A 26743-nucleotide genomic window follows, 5' to 3' on the forward strand; every position below is an offset into this window, starting at 1 on the left:
GAGATTTTTTACAGTGCGAAAATAGGTACCTGATAATGCAGATAAAGACAGAGTAATTGCCAAGAGATTATTAAATATAATCACTTGCATTACTCAATGACCAGACAAGATTAGCATTTATTTTTTAAGCTGAAATGGAAAAATTTTTAGCTTTTTTTTTCCATTTGCCTTCTTATTTTTGTCCTGAGTATTACTTTTTTTTCCTGTTATAAATGAAAAATAAATTTACCTCTTACTTGGTAGAAAGGTAATATCTGAGAAAGAACTCTGTTTAGTGGCCATCTGACCTTGGTTAGTTACAGCTCAAAAGTTGTATTCTCATTTTCGCTACCGGCTGCTTGTGACTCTAAATAAGGGCTTATCTATATGACTCAGTTTATCCATTTGCAAAGTTGATAAGAAATACCTACTGTGTAACACTTGTGAAACTTAATCCTGTTTGGTAACATCCTCAGAAGTATGTTAATAAGTGGAGATTCAAATATTTTTTCCTATTTACTTTTCTGAATGAAAGTTGCTTCAAAAGCTGTTTTGACTTTTTTGAACTCATAACAATTTTTCTACTTCAGTGGGCATGCAGGTAGGTTTTGGGAGAGTCCTAGATTATTATTTAATGATTTAAGTCTTCCATCAACTTTTATTTCTCATTATCTTTATTTGGCAAGACTGCGTTTGCCTAGTGACCAGGAATTAAATGCCAGACAGGAAAACAGCATGAAGTCACACTGATCAATTATGATTTGATCTGCTTTCCATAACTTTTATTTTGCAGGTAACAAACACGCATAGCCTTGTTCAGTCTGTTCCCACTTCTCTGTGAAGGACTAGAGATGGGGCTTCGTGAACATTAATCTTGCACTATTGTATGTTGAGCTGACTTTGAAAGATGCTTTTAAACATGCATGGGTGATGTAGTTGAAATTTGAACTTCAATATATTATTTTTACTGCAACTTTCTTTAATTCTGTAGAGATCTCAGACTAATGAGTCATGTAATAGATGACCAAGTACTTAAGCAGAATGTGAAATGATACAAGGCGGGGACATAAAATAAGATCTGTGACAAGCTGAACACATTTATTACACAAGAAGATATTGAAAATGAAGAAGTAACTACACAAGATATTAATCATTGACAGAATTCCAATCACTTGAACTTTACCAAGTAACAGATTTTAATTTTGGGGTGGGGAATTCTGTTTGGTGGGTTTGGGGATTTTTTGATAAAAAGTATTTATGGCACATCTAGTCACCAACACTATCATTTAAACAATCCGGATTAGTATTTATAATAAGGCACTAAGGGATAGTGTCCTGATTTTAACTAGATTAGTCATTGAATATTGGAGCAGTAAGAAGCACTATAATTAATAGAAATACCTGGGAGTTGTTCTGCTTAGCACTGCAAAGCCAACGCCTAGATCAAAGGCATTAAACACTTACCTACCCTGCCCTTCTGAAATCAGTGGGCTTTAGAGATGTAAACAGATTTGACTTTCCAAGCTTAATCGGCAGAGGCAGTGAGAGGCTGAGACAATCAAGTTACCACATTTTTGCTGAGCTACAGCATCTCCCAGTCAGTATACTAAGAAAAGTGTCTTAGATTAACATCTGATTTCAATTACCTTGTATTTGTGACCATCTCAGAGCATTCACACAGGACAGCTGTGGTGGAAACACAAACTAAGTAACTTTTGTGAAAACAGTAAGTCCCTCCAATGATTGAACCCTAAGTGTCAGAAGTGATTTACAACATTTGGAAGCCCAAGCACTAAATCCAAAGATTTAAACATCTAAAGTCCTGCAGCGTCTGCTTTTTGACTCCTGGGTCCAGACCAGACTCTAGAACCAGAAGATAGATGCACACACTGTCTGTGCAAGCTATGTGTACAGTCAATGCCTCAAGAATTAAAAACTGCACACTGAGCACAGAGTACTTAAGTACGGTGGCCTCACTACAGATGCAGTGACCTCAAAGTAAGCACCAGGGAAATGTAGAAGGTTGGAGTAATTCTAAATCCCATGCAATCATGGTTCTTATACACAGCTGTAGCAAAGAACCTTTTTCACTCAGACCCATGGCCATGAACTAGCAACACAAATGAAAGCTTAAATTAAAAATCAGTTCTGCAGTGTAGTTTTATTCATTTTGCTTGAAATTACTAGGGAAATACTACTAAAAAAAAAAATCATGGTTTTGAAAACGTGTTCACGCCAGCAGCTTACATCCTGAAATAATCAGTCTTGTTGCTCACCATCTGCAGCAATGCTTTCTAAAGTAAATAAAGCTGTAAGAACAACTGCTCAGATTAAACCTTTACATTTGTCAAATGGCAGTAGCCCATTTAGGGCCTGCTCCTGGCTCAGCTAAAAGATTCCTGTTACCTTCAGTAGGATGCAGACCAAATTCCTAACGTAGCCTTTTGTGAAAACAAGACCCCTTTGTCATAGGGAGTGATCAATACTATTTATTCGGCAATCTTTGCTATTCCATAAATTCCTAAGACCTTTTCAATGCTTCCATACAATTCAAAAAGGAAGGCAGAATGGGGTGAGATGTTTCATTAGCAATCTATGAAGTAAGAAGTAGGCAAACCAAGGTGATTTGCAGCCTCGAATCATTGTCAGGTATGCATCACAGAACCAGCAAAAAATTCATCTCATGCCATTTTTGATTCAGCAAAATTTATTCCTTATTTTCCTCTTTAGTAGTCTTAGCTACCTGTGATTTCAGAAGTCTGGGAATCTTGTAGAACATTTAAGGTAAACTTTTTGGACAGCAAGTTTTCCTAAATTTCATCCAACCTACATCTGAATGCATAAGTTATTCACTTTTCTGGTAACCATTGTCAGCAGTAAGTATGACCCCAGTCATCGCGTCTTAGACTGGAAGCAGGACATTTTCATTCACAGTCAGTAGTTAAATAATGCTGTTGGCTCCCACTTTACTGTTACGCGTCTAAAGAGAACAACGCTGAAGCGCAAGCACTGAAGTTGTGTTCCAGCTGACAAAGAACTGCTCAATATTTTGCCGCTAGTACTGAGACAGTAATGAAGTAAAGATGACAAAGATCACAAAGCAACAGACTGCAAATCACTTGAATCATATTTTGAGTGGTGTATTATGGTAACCTATAAATAACTAATTGCATAAAATTGCTTTAGTAGTTTCTAGATGGCAGCTTTAATTAAAAGCACTAGAGACATTTAGAAGTTTAGAAATGGATGGCATGTAAATTGCCCTTTTACCAACCATAAAATGGTAATTAACCAATTTGATTCACTTCTTCCTATTAAAAGTTTTATGAGAATCACAAGTTCCTTCTAAATACAGTTTTTCTTCAGCAGAAGGTGGCATTCTCTTATCAGTCCTCACCAGTGGTTTTAGATGTTCTTTTACAAATTCTTCAGAAGGTTAATTAGAAGTTTTCAATGTAAAATGCTCATTTGCAAAGTTTTTAGCTGAGCAAAAAGTGTAAAGTAGAATTTCCAGAAGTGGGCAACATATAGCTCTAGCTGCTCTTTATTGATGTGTTCAGAAAGGATTTGTTCCCAGAGTCTCTTAGAACGCGAGTGCAGGCTATGATGTAGGGAAGGGGAAGAAAAGAAAATATCTTAATGGGGAATTTACTGTATTACTTTTAATCCATATTTTTAGCACTATAAGCTTAGCTCCATTAACATTGAAATGCCAAAATTTCTAGACTGAAAGATCGTATGTATACTAATCATACATGTTTTGAATTTATACCGATGAGAACTACACACAGAAGTGATCAGTTTGCTTTCAAAGTGTTATTTGCATTTGTAATCATGTACATATGGGCACTAAGGCAGATCTGCCAAGGGAAATAACCCTTTAACCAAAATCACTCCTGAGAGCATGTAACAGGAGAGGTTATAGTCAGCCTTCTGTGTTTATCATGGTTGTACTCAGCCCATCTAAGTACTATTTTGTGCAGAAAACAGTTATAAAGAGCAAAACTTTTTCTGCAGAATCTTTCTAGTGATGATACTTAGTAGCCATGTGTGATTGCACTAGCAGCAGTTCATTTTTAATGTTAATCAGCAGCATTTAAATTCTGTTAAAAGACCTCTAAGCATTATAAATATTGTTCCAAGATGTCTGTGTGTAAATCTACTGGAGATAGATGTTGATAAGAGCTACTGTTTTACATGCAGGTACAAAATCTAGTCCTATGTAAGACAGTCCCAGTGACTAAACACGACTAAAGACAGTTCTTCAGTACAAGCATGGTTTTTTTTTTACTCACAAAAACAGATTGTGTTCAGCCCTGAGTCAAAGAACAAGACTAAATCCTTGCACGAGTTTATTTTGTCCTTACTCAGACATCGGTGTTTAATGAGGAATCTCATGTCCAAGCAAGGCCAGTCTGCCACTTGTGCAATAGGTCACATTTGTGTCCAGACAGCATCAGTTGGGCATACAGTTTAGTTCTACAGTTCCTTAAAAAAACCAGAATCAGGCTGAGAGCCTAATACAAACTACATCCCATTCTCTGTGCAAAGAAAAGATGCCTAAAAAGAACCTTTCTTACTCACTCATGGAGTGAGCACTGTTCCTACTTGCACTCAGCGCAATTCATTACACTCAGCATGTGCATGTTTCCTCTCCAAGTTGCTTGGTGATTAAAGCACAATTGAAGTGCTATGTGTGATTTGATTCTGCATTACACTGTACGTCAGAAAAGGATTAAAAAATAAGCTCTTGGAGTACAGATTATGTGAAGCATCATGCAAGATGTGACAGGAGCATTAATGAATCCAACTCTAATAATGAATAAATTGGGACGGTTTAGCCACAAATCTGTATTTTGTTTTCCAATGGATGCCTTATATAGGGTATATACAAGTCAACAAGACAAATGCATGAGTAATTTTTTTCACATGGGTAAAGTCATGTTGGTTTAGTATACGGGAGTAAGTACTGGAAGCAGTAGTTCATTGTTGAACATATTTACAGTGGTACTTGAAGAAACTGGCATTTTATTATCTTTAGTACAAATACTGAAGACATGGTCTTGTTTATGCCATCACACTGGCATACGTACTTCCCTTGCAGATGGATTACCTTTCTGGTAATCTGGCTGGAGAGCAAAATGTACACTATTAACATTAAAGGATCTTTGGTTTTCTTATATAGTCAGTGTTTGAAATCCATTCAGCAACACAGCTGAGTAACTTTATTTCATCACAGCATAATTTTTGATTTTTATATAATGGATGGTTTGCAGCCAACACAGCCATCTGTTCACAGGGAAATTGCGTAAAACAGAAGATGCACTTGCCCTAGTGATAGATCCTGGCCTTGTGTTATCCATGGCATGGATCCGATCCAGGGCTGCGCTGCGCAGGTGAGAAGCATAGCTCCCTGCTTACCATGCAGCTCCACCCCTCCGCAAAGGCAGACTAAGACACAGCACACGGGCTGTAGTTCCCACCCACATCAGGTTTCTCATTTGAGCCTGTGAACCACACTGCAAAGCAACTCAAATCCCATCTAATATTGCTCCACGGTGCAATATCAGTAAGGTTAAAAACACCCCCAACAATCATAGCTGCATGCGCACAAGTCACATACAGTGGTCCTTGCTCCTCACACCTTCCCCGCCACAGCAGTCCAGCATGGCTTTTTCTTCTCAAAAGGAGTCCTGAAGAGACTCGGCAAGAAAGTAGTAGGAGGCTGGGACTGAAGAGACTTTTGTCTCCAACCTTCACACATCCCTGAGAAAAAACCCTGGAACGATTTCCTAGCAGCTTTTCCATTTACTAATAATCTCTTAGCATGATTCAGCTTTACAGCGTAAAGCTGATCAGAGCAGGACAGAGCCCAGGCAGGAGGCTGGGAGCCCCGAGCATCCCAGTGAGAACAGCAGGAGATGCCTCACAGCCCGGCTCCACCTGCTCTTGTGGCCCCAAACTGTGGTAGCAGAGTCAACACAGCCCTTCCTGTTTTCTGAAGGGAAAACTTATCCACGTACAAACTAAACTGCAGATCGTGACTTGGGCCTTTAGGCACTATCGTCATGAAGGCCTCTGCAGACTTCTAGCTGCACCACAGAAGGTGCAGTCCTTTCAGGGTGGTTTGTTCTGTTGGCTTCTGCCAAGTGCATTCCCTCAGAATAACATTTGGAAAAACCTCATCAGATGTATATATTAATTGTTTATCTGGTCATTAATAACCAGGCTGTATTTCTTTTTGCTTCAGTTGGGGTTTTACGGTGGATGTTTTAGCAGCTCAGTTGTATCAAAAGAGACTTTGCGGTTTGCTTTGCACACCTAGCCTTTGTTTCTGAAGAGGCGGCCAGCCCTCGGCTCCAGCCCTGCGGGCACCCCTAATTCTGGCCTTTTGTGTGCACAGGTCTCTTCAGTGCAAAGTCTCCTCAGCATGCGTGAGGAACAGACAGAGGTGCCATCCCTTCCCAAAAACTGGAACACACAGGTCACCCCCCAACACCAAAACAAACCCTTTTGCTTCTCAGATGCACTCTTTACCTCAGCTCACCTTCCAACCTTCAGCCTTTCAGATTTATAATTAGACTTCTCAGAAGCAGACGACAGCTGTGAGCTTGCCAGTCATTCTGTAGTTTCCAAAAGCACCGTTAACTCTCTTATTAAAAAGTAAAGATCCTCTGAGGGAGCCAGTACCAAGGAGGCATGATCTGTGAGCTCACAGGCCAGCAGAGAGCCAGGCTCTAAGATATCTGCTCTTCCTTTAGCCTTTTTATAACCTCCCAGATTTCCCCCCAGCTGACCCATCCAGCCCCCCCAGGTGATTTCAATCCCCCAGGTGACGTCTGTCCTGGAGAATTGGACATTTCAGTGATCAGCCGTTTCACTTAACAAAGTGATGTAGCCTCACCCTGTACCACTTCAGCAGTCCGTGGGCATTTTTTGTCCTGGATGGGGAAGATGACAGGATGGTGAATACCCCTCTTCTAACGGCAGTTCACAGCCAGATGAATACACTGAATTGACAATTTAAAGAATTAATTTCAACTACCAACGCTGTGCTGATAGATAGCCTGAAAGCTGGACACAGTAGGAGCGCTAGACGCTAAAGTTAACTGCTGTGGCCTTTGGATTTTTTTTGTGATGATACCCTCAGACCTTTGCAAGGTGCCTAAACACCACCTGCGGGGAAGAGGCAGCTCTGGATGGGAGCATGGAGACATGGTGGCAGGGTGTACCCAAAAGCCCATCCCCCTGCAAGGCCTTCGCAGCCTCGCTGAGTGCCTCCCTCTCAGACAGAGTAAGGGATGGAAACCCTCCGGCGGCGGAGGTCAGCCTGTTCCGGCAGAGGGGAGAGTCGAGCCCTCGCTAACCTCCTGGCCACGATAGAAAAACTGGTGTGGACATTATTCCTGCTTTCTGTTAGAAAAGAAGCGGTCATGGGCAGTTTGTCTTGGGACCCTGTCACTGGGTGTTAACACTGTAAGAGAAAGCCTATTACACTCAAATGTGTATGTAACTCAAACTCAGTCCCCAGGCATTTCCAACTGCCAGGTACAGATTTACTTAGGGGCCTGGGGAGACTGTCCCCCCCCTTCTCCCAGCCCCGTGGGAGATGCATGTTCCCCATCAGGGCCACCTCGTCCTGCTCCTGCCCCCCCCCCCTGCCCCCGACTGCTTAGTCTCCCTTGCCCCGCTACAACTGCTCCTATATATTTAAAGAAATTAAGTTAAGAGTAAGGAAATGGGGCTGGGAGGTGAGGGAATTCAGTTTGGGTGGTTTTTTTTCTTTTTTAATGGCGTGTGGAATTGCTGTGTGAGATCCAAAACTGGCGTGCCGACAAGTGTTTTGTAAACTCAGAGTACATGCAGCCTTCGGTTGTGCTAAATGCAGGGGGGAAAAAAATCAAGAACCGTATAAGCCACTGTCCAAACCATCTGTTCAAGTCCTCTGCCTTTCATTTCTGTGTAGCAGAACATAAATTCATTATTAAAATAGCTTGGCTGTGCACAGCAGCTGCTATAATTGCAAAGTTATGCAACTTTAAATGGGAAATTATGAAGTAGTTGAAAGCAAGAAATCGAGCGGTTTTGGTAGAAAGGATTTCATAAACCTAACATGACTAGAAGTGCTTTTCTAGCTATATTTTCAACATTTCAGGGAAAAAAAGATCTTACTTACCATTCATGCAATATAGAAAAGTCTAACAAATTGAATGCGGGAAGAACTGAGGAGAAAGTATTAGACTGGGTCAGACCAGGGCCGGGCATGAGTTGTGACATGGGTGTACCACACACTGCTGGTGGGAGACAGCAAGCTCTCTATTCCTCAGCTTCCCCACTGAAATACAGACGACCGTGACCTTTCCTTTGCATAGCCCTTGCATTTGTTTCAGGGTCCGTCTCTCCTGTGCAGTGGTGCTAGAGCTATTGCAGATCCAGAAGTGGGAGAACTGCCCGAGCTCCTGCTGCAGCCCACTGTTGTCATGAGGCTGGTTCCAGTACGTGACCATTGTCTCGGGCAACGCTGCACTGAAATACATTCTGCAGCACAGATACTCCTTCTGCCTGCTAAGCAGAGCCTGCTTTGCACCGTTGGTATGGATAGCCCAAAACACAACAAAAGTCTTTCGCTTTCTGTGGGTGCTTCTTCCTTGCTCAGACGCTCTGATAATTCAGGCAGTATGGTAAGAAAAAAAATTTGCCTCTGCGTGAGAATTAAGAAAGTGAAAATGAAGAAAAATCAACAGTAAGATAAAAGGCTTTAGAAAAAAGTACGCTTTAGAAAAGCTAGTCTTGTCCCACTCTGTGATGGACATGAAGCAAAGTTACTGAAGAGCCTAATTCTATGTATATAGAATTACATTACAAGCAAAGCCTCTGCTGTTTTGTTCTGTTTCTTCCTCATATCTTCCCTCTTTCTCTGTAAGTCAAAGAAAGTCTGATATATGGGTATGATCTTTCCATATACAGTTTGAATAAGCCTCAAATAAGCAATGGGTAGAAAAAAAAAGTCATACTTTTTTTAATCGTCAGAGTTTCAGAGTCTAAGAGGAGAGGAAACATTTTGAGCTCATACTTTTTAATCGAGATAATGTCAGTACTAACACTCTTTTTTACCTTTCTCTTCATCCAGGTATCACCGTAGATAAGCACGGATTTATTTACTTCGTTGACGGTACCATGATTCGGAAAATTGATGAGAACGGTGTGATCACAACAATAATAGGTTCGAACGGCCTCACATCAACCCAGCCATTGAGCTGTGACTCTGGAATGGACATCACTCAGGTAGACACCTGGTTTTCATGTGTTGTCACTTTTCTACACACTGTGGAGACAGATAACTTAGTTTCTTGTACAAGCATTATATATCAGAATATGCTGGAGGAATCAGATAATTCTGGACTGCACAGTATGGAGTGGATCTTCCATTCACATGATTATTTCAGGGTGTACCATATAAATGCAAAACTATACACTTGATTTTTTTCCAGGACATGGCATATGAATGTGTAGAGGGGCTTATATAAAGAATACATAATGCTTCAGAAAGTTGCTTGCTACTCTGAGATATATCTTCTAAGGAGTTTATCAGAAGTTTAGAGTGCAGTGCTTTCCTTCAGTCCAGCATTCAGACTGTTTTGCTTGAACTACTAAATGGAAAAAATATATATTCTGTTTACATCTGAGTCTGTTCTAAATCATGGAGGAGCATTACAGTAAGTAATTACACAACAGCGGTATTGTAGTGAAGCTACTGCATTTGAATACATTTCTCAAAGTGCTTTTAAGTTCTTATTTCAAGAGCAGTGTAAAAGGAATTGGACTAAAAGACACTCATTGCATCTCTAGTTTATGCTAAAAAAGATATATAGATAAACCATCCCTGCCCCATCCTTGGAAACATTCCAGGTCAGGTTGGACGGGGCTCTGAGCAACCTGATCTAGTTGAAGATGTCCCTGCCCACGGCAGGGGGGTTGGACTAGATGACCTTTAGAGGTCCCTTCCAACCGAAACTATTCTATGATTTCTATGAAACATGAAGAAACATAAATGGTACTCTTGACTAGTCAGTGAGCCACACTTACAGATAGCACAAGGAAGGGATTGGCCTTTGCCAATAAACACGTGAATTAATCAGCTTCAAAATGGGGGAAAAGCTGTACTTGAAAAAATCTTGAGGCATTCAAGTAACATACTAAAGTTATGTTATGGACTGCGTAAGCTAATAACCAGGATCCAGTTAACTTTGCATTTCATTTTCTCCCTGCCCTTTTCTCAGTCCTTCACAACTGGAAAAATCACAGTTAAAATACACTGCGTAACAATGGTTAAGAGCTTGTTCCTCGTTTCTAAGTAGACTTTGAGTAGTAGCAGGTGACTATGATCTTGTATTCACATACATGAAGAATGTGGGGTCAATGTTTTGGGTAGTTCTTATCAAATTCCACAGGGACAAACGATGGAATTTAATGCTGCTGTCACAGAAGCACTTGGGGATTTTATTACTAGAGTCAAAACAGAAAAATGTGTCTGTGTTCCATTTCACCTGTCACTGCACCCTAAGTATTTGCAAACGTGTGGAGGGGAACCTCAGCTTCCCTGTTCCCAGTTCTGGGATAGAGAGGCCTTCGTATACTCTCTGGTCCCGTAGGCACATAATTATTCCATGTAAAGCAGGACAGGGTCAGCTGGCTTAGTTGTGCTAAACCCAAGCTTAAACTTGCCTAGTAATTATCTTAAGATCATACGGCTTCTGGGCACCTTGGCTTCTGCTCTGGCACCTCTTCTTGCAGGATAGCCAGTCCTGCAGGTGAGCAGGAACCCACTACAGCAAGCGGTGCTCCCCGGCTGGGGGCACTGACTCTCCGCTCCATTGCTACATACCAGCTGGCAGGAGCGATGCTTCTTGGAACTGAAAGCTGCCTGAAGCACATTTGCTTCCTTCTTGGATACATATAACAACTGCCTGGGGCATCAATAACCAGATTAGAGATCTCTGAGGTGCAGGGAATGGTGCCAGATGCAACGTCTGCTCCCTGCCTTCTCCTTGTGATCTGCATCTCAGGCTGTACAAATAATTGCTTTACTGGCCATATAATGTGTGGCTGTGTATTTGTATTCGAATTTTTGCTCATTTTGCTCAGAAACAAAATGCCTCACTAAATCTGAAATGGTGAGTTCTGATGGTTTTCAATTCCTTTTAAAAAATGCAAATACCTTTTAGCAAATTAGTCGCAGCACGGGGGTTGGCAAATGCAGAAATAATTTTTTTTTTTTTTTTATTGAAATGAAATTAAAGAGGTAAACTTTTGGGGCTGAAATCAGATATGCCAAATTTGTAAGTAGGTTTAAATAGCCTTAAAATCCTATTTTTTGGTGGGTTGGCTACTTGCCAGAAACAGGTTTACTTTACCTTACTCTACAACATAGTTCCAATGCCATGGAGAAAGAGCTTCTGCAAAATCATAAATAAGAAAAAGCATGTCATAGAGCAAATTCTTCTTCATATTGCTCTCAGGACACCAGCATTCAGCTCGGGCAGGACCTTCTTTTCATAGAAGCAGAAATAAACTTTTTTTTCCCATGAACAATCGAGGTGCTTCCATGCTGCAGCACCTACAGGAAACTGTTGCTGCACATTTCTCAAAATTTTGCAAACGCTTCAGCATTCTGGGAAATCAAGATATGTTCTTACCACATAGATTGAGACAATCTTCAGATAAGTTGCGAATGCATGCCAGTAAATATTCTAAACAGCGTAATAAATGATGGCATATTAAAGTGTCCCTAAAAAGTGGCCAGTCTCATTTTCTAAGTCTAAGTATAGTAATACTGTATAATTCTCTGTCGCCGATAGGTGAAGTCACGTTGTTGACAATCTGCAGTACAGATGTACATATAGCTTTTGGAAGCGTTTCTTGTTTGGAGGATTTGTTTTGTGGGGACTTAAGTGAAGCTACTTATTGAAATTTTTCACAAAATCCATACTTTTGAGGTTTTTCACATACGCAGTAAAACACAGACGCAAAATAAATGCTGAGAATGCGTGTTCTGAAAAGTGACTGTATCAAATTTGCTCAATAGGCTTCTTCCAAAATTGTTGCCGATAACCAGGAAACTCTATGAAATAATCACATCCCCTTGAAGTCAAGCACGTTAATCTGAAATTATATCAATGAAAATAAGGGAATGATATTTTCACTTAGTCAGAAACAATTGTGTATCCTTGCAAGACTGCTGAGTTTATTCCAGAATGGCATAAACATAAATGAAAAATGAATTTGGCCCATCTCCACTTAAATTGTTTTTTGGCCAAATTACAAATGGCATTTACACCAAGAGAATGTGGGTTGCGCACAAATTGTGTGTTTAGAGGGACTTATGAAATAGGTTAATAAAATCAATTCTCAAAGCTAAATTTGTTCTGACAATGAAATCAATGACTTGCTCAAAATCAGTATTTCTTGATTTACCAAAGTGCAAAAATGTGCTCTTGAAGTAAACACATAGAATAACTGCCCGTTGCAAAAACTACCACAAATGACAAGCTTTCACTTTAAGGCATTCACTTTAATAGATGAGTTGATTATGAAAGGGTTTAATCATTTATTCCAATATCAGTTTTGATGGAAACACTTCTTATTAATCATTCTGTGTTTGTTATTCACCACCTTCTCATTCCTAAGCATAGTATTCTGCATTCATAACAGGGGGAGGGAAGGACAGCTGGGGTTGAAAAGATTATATGCTGTGGCAAATAAACCACCAAGCTCTGACTAATTACTTCAATCTCATACTTCACTGTGAAGATGTTAATCTGAATTTAGAAGGAAAAGGACATTCAGTTGAGGTATTTATACGGTATGCCAGAGTTCTCGGTACTATTTCAGCACGTACAAGACTTGGATGACTTTTCTTCTCAGCACAGATGATTTTAGTGTTCTTCAATTAGTTAATAAGGAGCAAATCTAAAGAAAATGGCTCTTAAGAGCTAGGTTTATGAATATATATGTGTATATACTCAACACTCACCATTGGTGCCAAGATTTTAGCAGACACCTACATTAAAATCAGTTATTCCAGTATCTTTCATTCTGATAGAGCTGGACATATTTTTTGAAAATGCTGCCTCTGAAACCCTGAAAATTAGAACATGAACAAGAGCTAAATTTTTAAAGGCAAAGCATTTTTCAAGGATATCAAAAGGTGGTGTTGGTCTTCATTTGTTCTGTGATTTTTAATATTTACCTCACTAATCTACAGCACCCAGAATCTGAATGCCAGACTTTTCAGATGAGTGCCCCTGCTGCTCGGTCCTTGGCTTCTTCTAGGTCTGGCTCCCATTCTTCATTTGTTTTTTGGAAGCTGTTTTGTTATAGGTTAATTAAATTAATAATAAACCCATGTTGAACCTTATACTTTTGCATCTGAGCTGGAGGGCCCATGGATTGAGCTAGCTGATCTCCCAGCTGTACGGTCTACTGAATATTTCTTTCTGTCAAATTGAAGCCCAGCTGAAGAGAACAGAATTACCTGCTACGTCTCCTACCTTCCCCATACCCTTCAGATAGGAAGACTATTGTAGGTACTCTATATCAGGGACATAAGCTTTGGTCTAAAATACTCCTACTGACTTCTCGAATGGCTGCACTGCTGACTGCTCTCCGAACTGGCACCAGCAGTGGGCTGGCTGGGGGGACCACCCCGCGCCGCAACAGGAGTGCTAAGGGAGGAGACTGGGCTGGAGAGTGAAGGAAAGAAAAGAGAGGGGATCATTATTCTGCTTCACTGCCTGATGAGTTTGGGCTTGATCCTGGTCTAGATCAGAGGCATCTCTAGGTTGCACTTTTCTCTCAAATGTGCACATTCTCGTAGTGTTTGCTGCATCCCTAGGGTATACAGAAATTTTTTAGCCTGGCTATTGGTAGCAAATGAGAGCACATTGTATGAGTATGTCTGTCTGTCAGTATTCTTTTCCTCACAGTAAATCAAAATCTTGGGCCAATTTCAGACAAGTTTGTAGAGGAACACCAGCCTTCACAGCAATTGAATTCCTACACGTTCCATAAAAAATATAAATCCAGTTGGAGGAGAGAGACCTAAAGTGCCCTTTCAAAAGGAAATACTGCAGCATGAGCTTTCTTTTATTAAACTCCAGAGATTCCACGCAGGATCTAATAAATGCTCCATTCACAGGAAAAGCTTCATTTGGTGCTTGGATCTTATTAAACTCCCAAGCCAGTCAGCCATGAGACGGAAGTCCTTAGAAACCAGACTTCATTAGATCCAGTGTTCATAGAAGTTATATTGACGTTGTGGGAGGTTTTGTGTGAAAGTAAAAACACTTCAGCTCAGCTTGAGCGATAAGCTTCGCTTCTTTCCTGCCTCCATTGCCGTGGTGAAAGCTGAGGAGAGAATTAGCAGATATTTCTACCATCTTGCAATTTCATCCTGTGTCTTTCCTCCCATGAGAAATATGTGGGCTGAATTTCCACCACTCTGAACCTCAAGTCATTTATATCTGTGTGAGTGGTAGCAGTTAGTATTTGGGAAGTGTTTAAACCAATCTCGAGGACAGTCCCTGCAAATACAGAGACAAAACATTTGCAAGGCAACAGAAAATGAATCCCAAGAGCTTTCTCTTAGCCCGTAACCACGGCCTTGTTCTCGTGCTGATGTCAGTCCCACTAGGCATGAATCTGTGCCAAAGCAATAGCTCTGGCCTGATTGATGGTGTTAATAACTGTCACTGCTGTGTTCCAAAATGAAAGGTCTGGTTTGAAGACTTTTTCTTGACATTTGCACTTCATCAGCCTTCGTTCAGCAGTTCTCCACATGAGGGAACCATCTATATTGTGTTGCTTCACATAAACTTCAGTGACACTGCAAAATGTTTTGCTCCCTTATAAAAATGTGACAGTGTTACTTACGTAGGCAATTTGCTTGCATAGGTCAAATTAAAAGGCAGATTTCTAGAACAGGGTTTAAAGGCGACCCACACATGGCAAGAATGCCATGTCCTGGACAGCCTACTTTGAATGATGGAGGAGAGCGGAGAGAGCAATAAGTAATACCGTGATGACCTACTTGAAATAGTGAAGTGAGAGGCAGAATGCTGGAAAGCAGGGGTAAAGATGAGCAGAATTGCTTGAAAATGCAGTACATATCTCAAAAATGCAAACGCTGACATTGCTCCCGCAGTCACTACTGCTGCAGGCGCTCCCCACCAGCATCTGCACAGGCACAATATGCTTCAGTGGCATCGTGGAAGCCTTTTGAGCAGAACAAAAAGCTCCCAGGACACGGTGACCTCACTTGAAAGCAGCGATGAGGGTCTGCTCATCGGAGCAAGCACAGCCTGAACAGAACTTTCGCTGGCTACATTTGGAGGCAGGAAAGGAAACTGTGAAAGACAAAAATATGATCTGATGAATGGGTGAGAAACAGGGAGAGCGAGCTGCCAGCATAAAAACCAAATTGATTCTAGACTGGAGTACTTTTAAGCCAGGTTGAGAGTAGGATATCACAAAGCAACTGCAGGATTACATGGAGCCAATTAATTAATTAGTATTGCAGGTCAGAGGAAGACACACTATCCCTTTAGGTGTTTCTCTACATACCCGACAGTATATACTGCATTCTTGTAAAAGCGGAAAGCGCAAAATGTTTTCTCATTGGCTTTTTTTAACATGAGATGCGTAATACTCTAATTGTGTCAGAGAGCTGCATGCCATCAAAAAGCAACAGCTTTGTTTTCACTGTAGCAAAGTATTGCAAAGCTACCCCTGCTCTTGATTTACTTTTAGTCCTCTGCCTCTGTGAGGCTTTTGATACACTGTTCTAGTTATGTGTAGTTAACGTTTCATAAATATTCCAAATCTCTGAACTGTGTTTTTCAGTGCTTTGCAGAAACACGTGAAATCGCTGAACAAAAAGCACACAAAGCAGAAATGACAATTTATAGGCCCTTTAATTTTTATTTGTGGTCTTCTGTTACAGAAGACTTTCAGAGCTTTTTGCTTTTAGGAAAAGATCTTTATTATTATTTTTTCTAATATTTGCTGCATGAAGGAGTCCAGAAAAGCTGTTACTTTTTTCCAGTATAAAGTTGTCTTATTCTCTGGTTCTTTTTACTCTGCTGCTTAACTTCATGTTCGTTCTTCTCTGGCTTTGCTGGAGTACCAGAGAAGCTAACTAGAGTGGAAGTCGCGGCCCCAGCAAAATCAGCAACTGGTTTGCCACCAACTTCAGTGGAACCGGGGCTTCTCACTGGGTGCTTTTCCGAGCTTAATTGAAAGGGTAGTGAGTGGCGAGTGTGTAGCAAGGAGCAACTGTATCCTAAGAGAATGTATGTGTTTCTGAAAAATAGACCAAAACAGGTAATGGACAGAGCCTTTACTGAGGCATTTTCAAGCCTTTTCAAAAATGAGGCCCCCCCCTCAATTAATTGTTAGTCTTCGGAAACCATAAACCTATACAAAAGAATTCCAGCCATAATAGCATATGCAGGAACAAGCAGTCACTAGTACCCATACTTTGAAGCAAAACCAAGCTGAAAGCCTTTTTAAAAAAGGATCTTCAGGTAGAAGATAAAATAATCTTTTCCCAGGGGTAGAGGAGAGGTTAAGTAGCCTCTCCTTAACAGGAACTGAGAGAAAAGAGGCTCATAGGATTAGGACCTCAGGTGGAAAAAAGTCTGTGAGAGCTCATGAATCAAACTTGTAGGTGTATAATGTGATTTTTAGAATATCAAACAGAAGGCAGGATGGTTTTATCACAGCTAATTTATATTCTAATCAAATTATTCTATCACTGAATTTGAAATATTAGTCATAGCAGCGAGATAGCGTGCGATGAAGTCACACTGCAATTTCTTTCTTAAAGCCCAAGTGGTCTTTTTATTTTGGTCACCTGCAAAACAGCAATTTATTTCAATTATCTGCCATAAATAATGCATTACTACTGAGTAAAAGACTATGTACATTTTAATCAACTCTTCCAGCGATTGCATCCTTTTCTTTGATTGTTGAGGCAGGGAGCGTTAGACACTTGATGGTGGAGTGAAGGAGACCTGACAGACCTCTGCTCATGACTTTTCTCTTACTTTCTGCTATACAGAGCCAGATTTAAATTGTTTTTTTAATCATTTGTTTCTAATGAGAAATTGCAAGAAGGGAGAAACTTCTGTAAGAATTGGATGGCTGGCAAGAAGGGAGCAGCTCAGCCCTGAACCTAGGTGCTCTCAGGTGCACCTTCGTGACTAACAGAAATCTCCACGCTCACCGAACGCTGCCTGCACGTGCACAACCCCCCTGTACATATCCACTCAGCAATACCAACACATCCAAGCTGCCCTGGCACCCCTGGGCTTCCTCCAGCTCACCCACCATCCTCACCTGGCCGAGGCCCTAGCACCCTGCCCAGCTCCCCAAACACCTGATCCTCTTTTAGCTCTCCGGGGAAGGGGTTCCCAGCTGAGAAGCTGGCTCGTTTTGAGGCTCTCCTGTCAGTCTTTCCCAAGCAACCAACTTATCTGGTTGCTTCACTTTTTATTCTTTATGCGCAAGTAGCCTTTGATTATCTCTCTCATTTAAATATGATTTCAGTACGATGGAGTCTAGCTGATGAGTTATTTGTGGCAGAGGCCTTGTATCTGCTGCGCTGAATTACACTGCTGAAAACGTTTAGCGCAGCTTTGCCAGACTGGTGGGAGTCTGCAGTGGGTTGAGATTTATCAGTGACTACATCTGACTTCTTTCATCTGTTGAGGAGACATAGTGCACAAAATGTATGCATGAAGAATATAGACACATAATATATACCTATATATGCATATATAACTATGTCTATATACATATATGCATATGGGGTTTCTACGTATACTGCAGAGCTACCATAAATAATCGCATAGTGAAAGCTGGTCCCTGACATCCTGGAGTCCAAGCCCCAAGAAGGTCTGCTGAGAAGGGAATGTAGATGTTGATGGGAGCATGCAGAGGCGGGCCGAGCAGACAGTGCCCCTCGTTTTCTTTTAATTCAGTTGTTCATGCACGTCCACTAATAACAAGGCCTGCCTGTGATTTAAGAAATACCTGCTTTAATGGAGACAACTCCTACATTAGCCAATTTTTTTAAGATTGTCAGGGCTCGTACTGTGTGTGTGTTGCTCTCCTCCTCTCACCAGCCAACCCTTCCACACATCTATGGGGTAAAGGACCTCCCGCAGATGTAACAGGTTTTGTGTGTTATAAAGTGAAGAACAGTAGTAATTGAGCTTTACATGGAGCTGTCTCTACTGCCTCTATTCCAAGCCTTTCATATTGCCCAGCGTATGCTGGTTTGGGCATTTGGAAGTGTTGCACAGCTTGAGGGGAAGGGAGACCAAATGGGCTGGCAGAATTCTGGAGTTTGAGTACAGGGCAGGTTTGAGGCCAGCAGTCACCAGAGGTGGTGGTGTCCTTCCTGCAGCGATGTCGCACACTGCTGGGATAGAAATTGTTGCGTTGACTAGGTCAGAGGCAGATTGACCTACATCTTAGAGGAGTGAGGACTGGTCTTTGGACTCCTGGTCTGTCTTCACGACAGTGCAGATCAGGAGAAAGCTTACAAAAATAAAGGCATAAAACCAGTGCAAGTGAAAAAAGCGATATAGGCATTTAATTCTATTGTCAGGTCATTGAAATTTTACATAGCTGCGAACTGCTGCATTTGAAAGCTGTAAAAGAAAGTGTGGGTATAGTTGTATGACTGAAAGCATTGCACTGCAATAGCTGGAGGAAGGGAGGTCAAAAAAGCCAGCACAGTGGTACTTCTGGCCTGCAAATTGCTCCAGGTGCTAAGGGGAACCTGAAAGTCTGCAGATCCTGTCAAAACAACACTGTAATAATAACAGCTTACAAAGGGCAGGACTTTGAAGCATGTCAGTGCGAGGGAACTCTAGAGGGTGTTGTTCTCTTGCAGCCTAGGCACTTCTCGGGTCTCAAAGCTGGTTATAAACAAAGGCTGAAAAGGTTCTAGTACCAAGAAGTGTTGCTTTGGAAGTATTAGTGATATCTCCAGTATTATTATTAGGACTAAGTTTGGCCCAAGTTATGCTTACAAGCTGCTGAAGTCGAACAAAAGTAAGCTGTGACAACGACAGAAAGTAATGTGGCAGGAGCTGCAGCCTGGGCAATGACAGCTAGGAACGCCTGATTTTCCCTCTTCATGATACCGTGTTTGCTTCAGCATCTTTTCTACCCTTGTTTCTGCCAAGGGAAAAAAAAAAACGAAAAGACACTGTGCCAGTGGAGGAAAAAAAATGCAAATGTCAAGACAGAAATTGGTTGTATCCGTTTGTAGCGTGCCATACAGAGGTTACAGTTATAGCTGTGCTTTATGAAGTTTAGGCCACAGAGAGAGACGCAAACAGAATGATAGAGAGCGCCATTTTATGCAGTATGTTACTGTGACAATAACACATTTACAAACAAATTAGCTAAAAATGTCTGAAGGACATTCAGCTTTTACAAACTGGGCCTCATCTCCTGCTGATAGATTCCTTTGGGATGGGTATGGCATGCAAAATGATACACTGCCGTGGAGAATAAATTTATGAAGTTTAGCAATGTAGGTCACATTGCAGAAAAATCATAAATGTCTGAACATCACTCAATAGCCATTCAATCAACTGCTCAAAGCAAAATGGGAAACTGAACAGCGTGTAGCTGTCTCTGGTGAGAACTGTGGAAAGTCATGATACGATATAAAACCCTTTAGGTCCTCCATCCATATGTATTTCTTTTTTCTTCTATTTTTCTTGCCAGTTCAGAGTTATATTTCTGTGTCCATGTCAATAGCGACAACAAAACCAACGTGTTTTTTGCTATTACTACCATGAACTGTAATAAGTGTGTTGGGTGGCTCATGAAAGGTATGCCAAAAATTTGGGGAATCAGGAGAGGCCAAATGGTTGAAAATTGGTATAAGTAGCCTAGCCATAAGGAACTAATTTCATTGTGAAATTATTTTTGTATGCTCCCATCCAGAAGGATTTATAACTTATGCTATTTGCTTCGGTCTTTTTGGATTTGGTTTGAAGGAATAAAGAAAAGAAGATGTTTTAAAAGGACGTTTCTAGATCTAGCACTGTCTAGAGATTCCTGTTGCTTTCTAGATCTAGAAATTGCTGAGAGCCTGAGATCCAGAGATGTAGGACTTTGCTAGAGGTGTCGAGAGCCTTTCTGAAGACATCTAGTGCCTTTGTAGATCTGGGGCATTTCTAGATCTAGAGCTTTTTGGAGCACGGTGGGGGGCATCCATAGCTTCTGGAGCATGTCTAGAGACTCACTAGATCTTTCTCCTGGGATGGTTTGGAAGCCTTTTGGAGCTTTTTCTCAGAGCCTACCTAGCACTTCTCCGGAGCCCTTCTGCAGCCCTTTCTGGCTCAGCAGGCTTTTCTAGATCCAGCGCCCTCATGGGCCCTCTCCGAATATAGAACTTTCCAGGGACACCTTCTAGGGCCTCCTGCACGACCCTGTCCCCCACCCCTTTTTTTGTTGTTGTTGTTGTTGTTTTTGTTTTGCAAGAGGCTTTATGGAGCTTTCCTGAGCCCTTCTAGGTCTGGAGCCTTTCTACACCTTTCTAGATCTAGAGCTCAACTACTGAAAATCAAAACCTTTATTTAGCTATCTGATCAGGAACCTGTTGGAAACCTAATTTCAGGTGCACTTTTAAAATCTTTGTCTAGAGCCTTTTTGAAAGGCAAGAAAACCGAGTGCCTCTCCTTTTACACCCGGGTTGTATCCATCCCAGGCTTGAGATACATTATTTAGTCGAGTGGTATTTCTTGAATTTTGCTTGAAAAAACATTAGTCCTAAACTTTATCCTTGTAAGCTTTTCTGGCACAGTCTGATAATGCATATCCAAATATGCATCGCAGCAGTAACCAATGCCCTTAGCTGACATAAATTTAAAGCAGAGTGCCTGCTTATAGTCTCAGACTAGAATCAAACACTCTCCAGTGCGTTTTCTTGCAAGTATCTAATCAATGTAAATACTCGCGTGGAAGGATTACTGCATGGAATGCAGTTGTCTTGTTTGTTCTGCAAAATGCAAGATGCCTAATTTTTTTCATTAGCTATTTGAAGTCTAACAGCAGTATGTGTTTGCTTTCAATGCAGCACGACAGCTAGTAAGATTACATTCATTTTGCTCAGGCGAAATATCTATTGTGTAAATACTTGTGAAAAATTAGTTGCAGAAAATCGTGTCGTGATAACAATTAATCATGGCGCTAATTTCTGTAAAAGTAAGGACTCAAATTACTTCCATTGCTTTTTCTGCCTAGAATTATTTATATCCATGTGAAAAAAATATGTATAATTTAAAGATAAAAATCAAAATTTTCTATAGTTGTTGTGCTTTAACTCTCTGCTACATTTTAGTAAAGAATTAGTTCACTCTTAAAATGGACTAAAAAAAGCTATTACTATTGAATTGTGTATCGTTGTAGGAATTTGCCACAGAAGATGCCCTGCCGTAAGCATGAATTGCAGAGTATCTATTTTTTCCCATCCTTCCTTCTTTCACTTGCAGAAGTTGTGTTTGTGAGTTTAATGGTGTAACTCTTAAGGGAAAGCTTAAATCACAGAAGTGAATTTGCATTTTCTTGTGAAAGCTGTGGAGTTAGCATTTGTTCTGATCCTTGCAGGAATGTGTTTTGCAGCCCTGATCTGGCTGAGGAGGCAGTTGTGGCTCCTGCACGCCCGACTGGCAACCTCCTGGCAGCGGCTCCTCATCCCTCACTTCTCCCAGTCTCACTTTCTGCCCAGCCCTGGGGTCAGGGGAGCGCTGCCCTGAGGAGCACTGCTGTTGTCGGAGACAGCTTCCTGGGCGAAAATCCGTAGGGAGTTTTAATTTCAAGAATTTAAATTAAACATGAATTTTGAGTTTGACTCGGGATTCAGGGCAGAGTCAGAGTATTTGGGTGATATATTCACAGTGGCTGGTGTTGCTCAAAGGCCAGGCTTTCACTTCGTTTGCTTTTTTCAGTTTTGGAAATTTCATTTCTATGTATCCTCTCTTCCTCTCAGTTTTCAGGCCAGGTGCTTTTATGAACCTCAGTAGTTATTGGAAGCAAAAGACACCGTAACATACTAGCTCCAGCCTCCACTGTTCTCAAACACCTTTTAATTACTGTCTCAATTAAAGCTTTTCGAGATCTTCCTCCCACCTTTTCTGCATTGGCAGCTCAATGGCTTTCTGCATCCAGAACTTCTGAGCCCGAAATGGAAAGATGAAGCCAAAACTAGTGAGAGATTTATTAAGCTTTATGCAACCTTACTTTCGTGCTGCCTCATCTGACAAGCGCGGGACCTGGAAGTGCAAGTTAGAAAGTGAGGCGAAATGGAAACAGTCCTGTCGTTAGCTAGGTTTCCACCTGGTCCCGCTCCCTCCTTTTGGCCATGCAAATTAACTGCAACGGTATGTTTGGAGGACATCTATTCCCACTCCAGCACTGGAGACGTGTTTGGGTTAGATTCAAATTCATGGTCTATTTTGAGATATTTTAATTGAAGAGCCTAAGATTCCTCCTCTCAGAGGAGGTACCTCTGAGCAGGCAGAGGTACCAGCCTGCTCAAAATACTTTGTTAATTCCTTCTGAGCATTTAACAAAGTATTTTTTTCATAGCCTGTGTAAACCACGGGTACCATGTTTAAACAGCCTTAAATGGCTCAGGAATCTAAGTCCCATCTATTTTCATAGTCAATGGGCTTATGTGATTCTGGATAATATTCCCTCTATTATTAAATAAAGACGGTGTGAAACCTGTCCCCATAGAAATCAACTTTTCCTATCAACTTAGTAGACCCGAGATTCCTCATACGGTCTTTGAAGTTGTGAAGCAGAAAAAATCATAAAAAAGAAATTATGAAACAAGAAGGGAGCTGGAAAGCGAGAGCATAGCAAATCTTGTGGCAAGTGAAGCGAAGACAAGCAGTGAAAACCTTTGGAGTGGTGCGTTGCCTTCGCGTTCCTGCACTGGGTCCCTCATCCGCTGGAGATAATTGACGGCAAAGGCAGGTTGGCGGGGAGACTACCCGAGCCGTGATGCTGGAGAACTGGTGGCCTCAGACCTCTGAGCTGCATCTGTAAATGTGCCACAGCTGCTTTCCCAGCCCAGGGTAGAAAACAACGGTCGTTAGGCTGCAAAACTCATTTATTTGGGTTTTTCACTGGGGAACGATGAATGCAGAGAGTACAACATTTGTGAAGTTTAGGCAGGGACTGCTACAGCTGAACTGTATAATTCTGAATTTTATAATACACAGTATCAGGAGCATGAGAAACAAAGGCTCCTCCAGCGTGGGAGGACGCTGTAATCCCGCCACGGGGAAGGGTTCCCCGGTGTCAGACCACAGCACCTGAATTGTGTCTCTGTGTGCCATCAAGAAAGAAGCTAAGCTGCTGAGAGGAGCTGACAGTGTCAGTGTCAACAAAAGAAAGAGCCCAGAAGTGAGAGCAAACTGACAGAAAATGATGAAAAAATATCCGTGGTTGTCAACTGTGAGAAAATAGAGAGAAATACATGTAGTGAGACATCCTGTAAAAAGTTCAGGGAAGCAGAACCAGTCTCCTTCAGCCTTGTAAACTACATGCCCGCTTCTGATGGACCGCCTGTGCCAGTCCTTCCTCGGAGCCATTTCTCCCGCAGAAGGAAGGAGAAAGAAGGGTTTGGGTGGGAAGAGGGAAAAATGCTCTTTAGAAGGATGTTGTGGTGAGTAAAAGGGTTTGGCCTGGAAACAACAGCTGAAGTGCGTATAACTAAAAGGAGATGAAAAAAGGCAGTTAGCAGCAAAAGAGAAGTATGGAGGATGTTATGATCAGGTCTGCAAATGCGTATCGTAGGGCTGAATAAAGGCAAAGGTAGCATAAAGAGAAGTACTTGAAGCTGAGCAGTACAGATAGGAAGTAATCCATCAGTCAGGACTATCAGAAAAATTTTGGCATGAATTTCATGCTACTACATGAAATTGAATCAAAATATACAAGCAATGCATGGCGAGAAATCAAAGCAATGGTGAAGCCTTTTTAGGGATTTATGCTGCTTCTTTTAATCCATGATAAATGAAACTTATCCCAGTGAAATTTACCCCCGCAACCAAACAGTTAAGCTCTTGAAACCTGCATCTGCAGACAAGGACAAATTTTTCCCTCTTTACTTTTCTTACTTTGACATGAACAGGAGAATTTGTTTGATCTGATTTGTTTAAAATAGTACCAAAAATGCCACAGCCGTAAAATGTCATGCAAAATGTGCAGAAAGTTTTAGCCATATGGTCAAAACCAAAAGTGAAACAGTATTCTTCACAAACTAGCACTTAAATGTGTGTATGTGTGCGGGCGTGTATGTTTAAGAAGTATATGAGTGCAGGCTCTCCTGTCAGTGCTACTTTGCAAAAAACTCACGTTATTTATTTAGTTATAAAGCTTTGCTGTGGGAAAAATATTTAAACATTTCAAAACCAGATAGGTAGGTAGGTAGATAGTTGTACAAGCACACGCATATTTTGCAAGAAAGAAACAAACCAAAAAAAATATCATTTGGGACTGAGAGCTATTTAACTACCTAAACGTAGATCTCCCAGTGAAAATTCATTTAAACTGAAGCCACCTTAGTGCACTTTGTGTTTTCCAGAACAGTTGACATGAAAAAAAGCATTAGAAATTCAGACCAGTAGGTGTTAATTTTGCAGTTCTCAAACCAGAGATTGATTATTAGATCTAGCTGGAGCCTTTATCTTGACAGTTAAATGCTGAATTCCCAGAAAAGTTGACACATTAATACTTATATGCAAAAGGTCTCGTTGCTCAAGGGTTCACTTGTTTCGGCAGTGATTTTCATCGCATATACTCAGTCTCCAGTGAACCAAACCAGAATTGTCACCTGAAAATTTCAATCTGTGAAGAATGTGAGGTACTGACTGCTACTGAACAAACCTTATCTGTTTGTTTATAATGGGATAATCGGCAATGCCATTTCAGTACACTGCTCAAAAAAAGAACCCATCAAATATATGAAAAAACACTTGCAGTTGGCCCAATTTTGAATTGTAAGAAAAATATACATACATGGGAGAGGACTTTTTACGGGGGCTTATGAAGTACTGCTTCAAATTTAAAAGTATATTAACTGATTTAATATTCTAATCCTAACTGAGGTTTTGTCTGAAAAAACTTTTTAACAGGCACAGTCATATCTGATGAGAATTGAAGTGCTTCTCTGTAGTATGTTTATTGGCTCTGAGTGAAGCACAGCTGATGGTTTGGTCACAGAAACCTGCCAGAGGGCAGCTTGCTTTAAAAGAAAAGAAACAACCGGTGACTTTTCAAGTAACAGTGAACCTGAGGGTGCAGTTACACTTCAGCTTAAGCTGATTTAGGTGATTAGTTTTTAGCCAGCAAACTGTCCTGAACCTGCTCTCTGTAGGAGCACATAAACACTGGCCTTGCTGCTGGGGGCTGCACTGGGGGAAGGGATGGGGTGGGGCTGCAGCAGCCCCAGCTTATACCTGTTTAAGAAGCCTCGAAGTCTCACCCTGACACAAACAGTGCAGATTCTTTCTAAATCTGTGAAATTCTTCTTCAGATTAGGAATGCTCAGGGGTTTGTGTTTGTGTGTATGTTTGATTTTAATTGGCCTATTTCACCTTTTTTTCCCCTCCAGTTGCACTAGCATAAGCTTGCAGTGAGCAGCAGCTGGTTTTTGTGCTGCAATCTCCAGACAGGTACATGCTAGCTTTAATATTTCACCTGGGATTAAACCATTAGTACATCCATGACCGCTTTAAACCCAGGAAGGAGAAGCTTCTGTGAGCTTTGCAGAGCAGAGAGCTAGGCAATGGTTCTGGTGTAGTAACCAACATTGTTTAGATGTTCCCAACTAAAATTGTATTTATTTTTACCGTAATGCAGCTAGATGTGATCAGTATGAAGGCAAATGTGCTTGCAGTTAACAGCTGTTAAGACTAAGCTTTAGGCACATTGCTGCAAGTGAAATGGACAGTTGCATAAAAGTTTATTCTATCTCAATAAACCAAATCAACCTCAAATCAACCAGAGAAAAGGTTGGTTTGGCCCAAACGAGTCCCTGTTTATCTGCAAGACACCAGGCATACCCGCACAGTGGGAGGAATTCAAATTATTCACTGGGCAAAGGCAGTGTGGCTGGTCCACGAAGGAAAACCAGCTATTAAGACATAGCAGGTGCTATGCAGAGTCATTATGGCAAAAATTGATAGTTTCAGCCCAAAGTTTTTATCACTAATAATCTAGTTACGGTTAATCAACGATTATTTTTACAGCAGAGCGCTCTGTGAAGGAGGCCGTTGAAGGTGTCTGTTTCCCATTAAAAATAATCCATTTAACTTTGATAGAGCAATCAAATGTTCTGCATTAAAGGTACATTGCAAATATGGTTTTTTCCAAGTTTCCTGAAGATAGCCTTGTAGAGATTTTTATGCTAACTAAAGAGGTTTATTTGGTGTCCCGGTGAACTCTCAGTTGAAGCATGAGCTAACAGCAGTGTGTAAACCAGCCCTAGCACAGCGGGTGGAATCCGGGCAGTCTCACACATGCACAGAAATCAGCACCTTTATGGGAGGAATCTGTTTCCAACTGTTTCACCACATTTATCATCATTTGGAAGGACTCTACCAGTTCAGAAGAGATCTTGAACCCAACAGCATTAGTCTTAATGCCAGTTATTATGCTGTCTAGT

The 26743-nt window shown here is 41.1% G+C and overlaps 1 protein-coding gene across 1 annotated transcript in view; it reads left to right on the top strand.

The window, feature by feature from the left end:
• Nucleotides 1-26743, top strand: part of TENM1 (teneurin transmembrane protein 1) — a 253686-nt gene that overhangs the window by 199056 nt on the left and 27887 nt on the right. Inside the window, exon 22 of the mRNA XM_009331179.1 lies at nt 9110-9264. Within this exon, the coding sequence (XP_009329454.1) occupies nt 9110-9264 (155 nt within the window). The remainder of the gene's footprint in view (nt 1-9109; nt 9265-26743) is intronic.

Source organism: Pygoscelis adeliae, unplaced genomic scaffold, assembly GCF_000699105.1.
Source record: "Pygoscelis adeliae isolate BGI_AS28 unplaced genomic scaffold, ASM69910v1 Scaffold100, whole genome shotgun sequence".
In the NCBI taxonomy this organism is placed as follows: Eukaryota; Metazoa; Chordata; class Aves; order Sphenisciformes; family Spheniscidae; genus Pygoscelis; species Pygoscelis adeliae.